Consider the following 8,002-nt stretch of genomic DNA (forward strand, 5'->3'; position numbering starts at 1 on the left):
GAAACGAGCAAATGTTTACTCTAAATTACCGATAATTAGATTAAATTACGTAATTGTAAACGTTATGCTTAGCTAATAATTCCAGTGCCTATAATTACGAAAAAAATATATTAATGTACATACACTATATACAGGGCCTCAATAGTTAGGTATAATTAAATTTTTTGAAGTGAAACTTCTTTAGGCGCATGAGGTTAATTTTTTACAGATAAAAGGCAATAATAATAATAATTGCGTCACGAAGGTGTGCAGCGTTTTTGTCGAAGAAGAGGGAGAGAGCGATGGAGCGATTGAGAGAGAGTGAGAAAGGGCGAACGTAGAATGAAGCAAATTGCCATGGAGCGAGAGATGGGAAAGATATACTGAGAAAGATTGAGAGAGAGAAAAATACACGCTTTTGGTTAATGTATTCGATTAGTAGTTATATATTAGAGCTTTAGAGGGAAATTCTGTCGCATATCATTAGCATGTTTACAATGTAAACAATATACAAATACATTGAGTCATACATCATATTCTGGTACATGATCAATTATATATTGGGGCTTTTACATGAGTAATAATTTATTTACAAAGAAGTTTCACTTCTGACGTGTGCCACTGTTCTGAGCCCAATATTTTAAATAATATGTTAATAAAGTTTGAAAGTTTTTATGAGGTATTTCTGTATCTACTTCTAAATGCTTCCACAAAATTTGTTCTATAAAAACTCTCGGAAGTTAATAATAAACATTAAAAATACTTTTTCGTGGTAGTCGGATTTGCAAAATAAGTAGTAGAAAAAGTTGTACAGCTTAATGCCTACTAAAAAATTCAGCAAGTAATATACTTTTGCTTTTATATTGTATAGAAAATTAAGTCATCTTGCATCTTAAACTCAGAAAGTGATGGAACTGACTGAACACGTAATTTATTGCGTTTTACATGAATTAGAATGATTCAAGGTGAAGGTTTTGATAGAAGGTAAACAATTTTTCAAGGTTAAAAGGTCACGGCAGCTTGTGCGTAACAGGGGAGGTTATTCATGTGAAACCGATTAATTTACAGATATTTTCGAAGATGCGCGCCCTCTATAAATTCTACATAAATATATTAATTCTCAGTACTGGTAGTACAACCAATTTGTATAGTAATATTTTGTTGATTTTTTATCGAGTTTTATTACTAAAACGATATTATGATACGTCAATTAAAATAAAATTTCCCTTCGCTTGACAATATGGAGTCATCTGATACAGGAAATCTGTAGACACGTAAAATTGGAGTCATACCTAGATACTTGTTTGAGTTTCCGACCTCTGTAACCATTGGAAACCTAAACCCTTTAAGCTGGTATAAAAATGTACGTTAGCGGCCGTCGGCGGGCCTGGACCACGTGATCTAAGTCAACGATTGAAACGGTCTAGACCGACGATCCTCGTCTCCACCACACCAAGGGCTATACGCCCACCCCAGTGCCGTTTTGCGTTAAGACTTATAACTTCTCCTTTGCTCGTATTTATCCGCTCCTTTTCTTCCAAACTCTGTACGAATACATAACGACATAAATTTTAAAATTAAGTGATTATATGAAGTCATGGGGCACGACTTCATATAATCTCGTAAAACGTAACTTCGGCTATATTCGGCGCATACACAGCGCGGACCATCAATGTGACATTCCTTATGAATGTTCAAATGCTAAATACGTAGCAATTATTTCGTATTAAACAAATTTGATATGAATAGACATATCTATGGTGACGGGAGCCCCCTTCTATTAACGCGGAGAAAGCTACGTTACAAGCATTAATATAATCATTTTCATGATCTCTGATTTTCTTTCCTTTGAAGCAGGTCTACTTACAGATTGGTAATACTAGTTACGTAAGGTACCAATCAAATAAATAAATGTAATTTATTAGTGGTTACGACTAATATTTTTCAGTCTATGATTTATTACTGAGCGATTAATCTGATTGCACGTTAAACAAATTAAAGGCCAACGAAATAACTATATAACTGTAAGTATACTTCATAAAAGCTACAGTATCAGTTATTTGACAATGAAGAGCGCTATGGATAAAAATAAGTTTGAGTACGTTCAGTTAAATTTAGGAGCTATTAGTAATAAATGAAATTATTAAGCTTTTGAGTGCTTTTTAATCGTAGCCAGTTAGGGACTGTCTGTCAAATTGAATCGTTTGAATGTGTAGTACTGTCGGTGTTTAAAGCGCGTCTGATAATTATTATTGATTCACGCAGTAACTCAATGATTACCAGACGCGTAATCAACGCGGATTCACGAATGATACTTGTTTTAGTTTGTTTTGAAATAGGATGTTTTCCATCGCCTTTTTATTGTTTATTCTTCTTTTGTTTTCAAGTACAAAGGGAAAATATCCTTCCTGTTCAGCAGTTTAAAAAAAATTAAGTGTAGTTTAAAATTTCTTGCGAAAGAAATGGTAGGGGCTCGTTGCTCACGACGCAGTGCTAGAGATAGAGGAATTACATAATTATTAATATTTTTATAAGGTGTTTTTTATTTGCGTTAGAGATAAGTTAGGCATATAAAAAGTCTAAAAATAAAATAAAGAATTGGCAATATCCGAACTTATAAGACGCAGATAAACGAAGCTAGAGACACCTCTCACTCAATAACATGCTTAATAGCATTGCTTTTGCTACGTGCAAGTCTAATTTCACTATTTTTTGTTAAGATATTCTCGCGTCTCTTTCTGATAAATGGTAGATACGCTGCGATGAAACGGGACAGGTAGATTTATATGACTAACGGGGATATGCTTAATTTTCAGGAATGAAAATCCTTTAGAGTATAGATACATGAGAACTTTGCGTCTATTTTCCTACTGTTTCGGTATATGGCCTGGTAATATGTTAGATGAGAAAATGTCCAAATTCTATGATTATTTTATAAAGCTTGCTCCACTACAAGCTATAATAGTATTCATAGGTGAAATCTATTATTTGGTACAGCGGAAGGAAACTATCGATTTTTACAGCCTCGGAGAGGTTCTTATCAATTCTCTATTAACATTTATAACTTTTGTAAGTAATATTTTCTTTTATTTAGAGACAGTACTAGTAAGAATTTTGGAAATATTTGTTAAGTAAGGTACAAATTGTTTTTGAAACGAAAAGGTCTATATCTAGGCTATGGATTGTTTAACACGATATGCGACACAAGATTTAATTAACAATAGTTATCGCTACTTACTAGTTGCTGGTTAACCACTATATTTATAATTAGTAATTATAATAACATAGGTGCATAGCTTTTATATGTACAGGGAGAACAAAAGCTTTGTGTAATTCTGTCAGGTTGTTGTTTAAATTGAATGTTTTGTTTAAAGTGTTTCTTCGATTTAATTTGTCATTTTCAGGCACGTGTGGTGTATCCTAACTTAAAATATTACGGAGTTATATTTAGAAGGTTTATTAAGGAATTTCATTTGGGAAACTTTATGCAATGTGGTGGTAATTATAAAAAGGTATTTATTTCTATAAAGTAATAAATATATAGCCGTAAAGCAAGATATTTATATATATGATAGCTTTGTTCTTTATCAAACAAGATACGCAAAAATACATATTTGTAAATCTTTTATAATGAGCTTCGCAAGATTTAAACATGGATGCAGTCTTCTGCGCGTTTGACATAATTTAAATCATAATATCAAAATTGATGATGACGCATCTAAAATTAAATTCGCTGCCAGTTCTCCACCGAAGACCGTAAAACGGACAAAATGAAATGAAAACAAAACCGCCGCTACTGTTTTTAATAACCAACTTTTTGTATATAATGTTTGTTGAGCTTTCCATGTTTCTCTCTGGAGCAATAAATTTTAATCCAAAAAACGTTTAGTTATTAACAGAAACTATATACAGGAACAGGTATCACATTTTGAATGAAATTATTTAATAAATCTTATATTTTATGATGTTTCAGGTGGCGGATCGAATGAACAAAATCTCTAATTATTATACACTTCTTATGGTACCAATAATATGGTTAGGCGTTATTCTTTTTAATTTATCCCCATTATTGACCAATGTAACAAGTGGGGCATTCCAGAACCCGCGCCCCAAAAACATAACGCTACGTTTCTCTGTATACTACGAGTATCCCGGTTTCAAGCCAGAGGAAAATTTTATCCTTGTCACAATATTAAATCTGTATTTTTCCTACGGCTGCACTGTTGTTGTATGTACTCTGGATTTACTACTTATCCTTATGTGTTTTCAAATTGTCGGCCACCAATTGGTTTTGCAAGCTAACCTCGATGGCTTTCCGAAACCGAGAAAACTAAGCGTTTTACAGTTAACTGGAGAAGTGAAAGTAATGGTTGAAAAATATTCGATCGAAGAAAACACACATATTCATTGTATGCTAAGGGAAAATGTACTTCATCACCGATATATTGTTTGGTAAGCCTGTTAGTGTTGGTAATTTTTTATCGTTATATATGTCGTTGGAAAGTAGTTAAATCAGAGAGTAAATTGAATCTGTATATAGTCAAGGACCTATATTCAATCAAGTCGCTATAGTACCGTCAGACAAGTGACTGTACGAAACGTTTAACGAGTTTCCTAAACGTTCCTAGGCAACAAGACTTGTTTAAGACTTCGGAGTTTTTAAATATTTTTTTAAATTTCGCAATCAGCCGTTTGTTTTTTTCAGATATGATATGATTTTGAGGTAAGAAGGGAATGCAAATCCAATAATTTGTTTTCCTTCCGTAACTCGATAACTATCAAACTACGACAAGTCTCGCCCTACTTAGCCGAAACACGCAGGCCGCCGTATCTAAGAGGCACAAAGCCTGAAAGGTTGACGTGTTGCTAATGTCTCCTTTTGTTTTGTTCGGTTGATCTTGTAATATTTTCCTCGACAGTGGTAACCTCCAAATATTTATGGACTAAACTAAAAAAATGTTTTTACTTTTGTGACGCAAAACCGTAACTTATCTAATATAACAAATACTAAAACTGTGTCGGTAAAAAAAAATTGTTTGCGCCATCGGGATACATTTAGCGTGCTTTATGTGTGACAAAAATGTGTGTGTTATAACTGAAGATGGTCTGTGTAAACCAAGCTACATAAATGTTTATGTGTAATGAAAACAAAATTGTAGCATGACTAAATACAATGAGCCTTTACGCAGTGTCTGTCCATATTACCGTGAATTGAAGGTGAATATTCTCCCAGACGCGCCCCGCTTCTAAACCACAATCATAAACTTATTAGACAATTATGTTTCTTGTTATTCACGCTAAAGATTAACGTTTTAAACATACTGTATATACCACACCATAAATACAGAATACTGTATTTATTTACAGTTTTGTGGACGATATTTCATCATTTTTCGGGCCCATGATGGGATTGGTTTACTTTTTTGATGTCACCGGCTTTTGTCTTTTGTTTCTCGAATGTTCGCAATTGGTAAGTTTTAAAATAAATTTGTATTTAGTTAATAAACACATATTATAGATGATTAATTTATCTTAGCTAACTAGTATTAGTTGAGAGTGTGTTTCTGTGCTTATAAAATAATAGTAATCTACCCAGGTTTCAGCTGTATAGACAATTAAACAAAACTTCATAAATGTATGTAATTTGCGTCATGACTGCTACCACCATCTTCAATAAAAATGTGTACTGGAAAATATTATGGCTTCGTAAAGTAAAGGACGGGTATTTGACTGCGAAAGAACTGTTTTTGTACAGGAAAAGACATGCTTCACGAGGGGCGGGAGGGGAGGTTAAAAAACAAGTACGATTTTAAACTCGAAGTTATTAAACTGGATCGAACATCGGGCGTCAATAATGTAAAAAAGATAGGGGATGCAATTCATCCCCCCTGTAGCCTATTGGGGTGGTAATGCGAGATATTATTTTAATACCTACTAGAGATCAGGTACACTTTAACCTTCAGATTTATCCGCCCCTGATAATTATTACTATGCGATGGCGCGACGAGATTAAGGATGCACACCGATATCTAAGAATTAATGAGATCATTGAAACATGAAAGGCTTGTATATTTATTGATGCGGCAATCGTTTTAAGTCACTAATTAACCGATCAAAATGCAGTTTATAGGGTTTGATTTTGAGAAAATTTAAAAGAAAATATTACGTGTTAAAAAACGTGCGTATTTTTAATGTGTTCTAATATTTATTTTATTTTGTTTCAGAACACTGAATCATTGGCTCGTTTCGGACCGTTAACGATTATAGCAGTATCACAGCTTATAGAAATATCCATTATTTTCGAAATCGTCGGCTCTATGGTACTGAGCGTTTAAATGAGCGCGTCTTTTTTTTTATAGAACAACGCAAACGGGCAGGAGGCTCACCTGATAAGTGATACCGCCGCCTATGGACACTCTCAATGCCAGAGGGCTCGCGAGTGCGTTGCTGGCCTTTTAAAAATTTGTTCGCTCTTAACTACTACTCTTGGTCTTAGTGGGTTGAATGCATTTTTTTTAAACCGTTTGTAGTAGTTTTGGTTTCGCGTTATTCTGATCTATCTAGAAAATTGTTGTTTTTAAGACTAAATAATTGCAAAGCTCGAATCACAATATAATATTTCATAATTCTCTTAAAAACAAAACTAAAACTTTCCCTATCCGCGCAATTTTATTCCGTAATTCAAACTAAAACGAAAATGTATTAAATGATTCATCACGTTAATTTAATCTGAAAACCTAAGTCACACATGAACGATAATGACATAACCCTATTCTAGTCTAAAATATTGATTTAAAGGCAGTGGAAAATTCCTTTGTTTACAGAGTGAAAAGCTAAGGGACAATGTATACAATTTGCCCTGGCAATGTATGGATATGAAAAATCAGATGACGGTTTTGATTTTCCTTAATAGAATTCAGAGAACAATGCATATCACGTGTATGGAGGTGATGCCTGTCGGTGTACAAAGCATGGCCTCTGTAAGTTTTACATTGTTATAACTTGAAACCTAACCCTTTTCTTAGTCTAGACGCATCTTAACATTGATTTAGAGTACTCTATTGTATGTAAAGTCCCTTCGATAACAGTCTATCATGTGTTGCTTGAACGAACAAATTGACGGTTAAACATCTAAGGATTAAGGGACATTTTTGCACAATGTTGTATGCGAACATTGTGCTTTTCATAACTTACAGATAGTTGTTTTCGCCACGTTAATTAAATAACAATACTTGTTATTTCTATTGTTCATATTAAGAGAGTGTATGTATAATTTGTATATATATATCCTATTAAATATTTTTATATAAGTGCTTATAATAGTTAATCTCTATTTAAAGTTTTATGACTAGAGTCGGTAGCTACATAATAATTGATACAAACGTTGAACGTTAACTCCATAAACCAGGATCCGAAAAGCAACAAACAAATACTTGGAATGATTATATTTTAATAGAGGAGTAGGAGCATGAGATCCATCTGATATTAACCTATGACTGCACATCTTTACAGTGGTTTTATCGTGCCCGTTGATAAAGGTACATACCTGTGCCGATGGTAATTTTTCATCCCAAGGGCTATTATTAGGTCTGAAACGTGATATAGTGGTCTGCCGTTCTTGAGGTGGTTGGGATTTGTTTCACAACTAACAAGTCAAATGATCAATATAAGGTCCTGGATTCGATTATGGGCGTTTAAAATTAAGGACGTCACACGCTTGCTAGACTGAAATTTAATTATTATTTTTCAGATATTGAAAACATGCTTCTCATACTTCACTATTCTACAGTCTATGAATACTTAATAAGCAGATGTAAATGTCTAAAAGTCCAGTTACATTAATTCGTAATTGTACCTACAGCATTGAAAGTGTATAAGTTTACATATATTTTAGTTAATAATTAGAAACGTAAACAATATGTAAAAAAATTATCGCACACTTAAAGCCAATATAAGCCTGTTAGTTCAACGATACTGGATTAAATGATTGCTAATGATATTGTCTTGGTATACGCGTACAACA

At 33.4% G+C, this 8,002-nt stretch overlaps 1 protein-coding gene across 1 annotated transcript; it reads left to right on the plus strand.

The window, feature by feature from the left end:
• Positions 1-887: 887 nt before the first annotated feature.
• LOC111003329 (odorant receptor 83a-like) lies at positions 888-7,783 on the plus strand. Its single transcript, XM_045634177.1, has 7 exons — positions 888-905; positions 3,384-3,491; positions 3,953-4,431; positions 5,347-5,449; positions 6,204-6,299; positions 6,804-6,959; positions 7,730-7,783. The coding sequence occupies exons 1-7, from the start codon at positions 888-890 to the stop codon at positions 7,781-7,783; spliced, it is 1,014 nt and encodes a 337-aa protein (XP_045490133.1).
• Positions 7,784-8,002: the final 219 nt, after the last annotated feature.

Source organism: Pieris rapae, chromosome Z, assembly GCF_905147795.1.
Source record: "Pieris rapae chromosome Z, ilPieRapa1.1, whole genome shotgun sequence".
Taxonomy (NCBI): domain Eukaryota; kingdom Metazoa; phylum Arthropoda; class Insecta; order Lepidoptera; family Pieridae; genus Pieris; species Pieris rapae.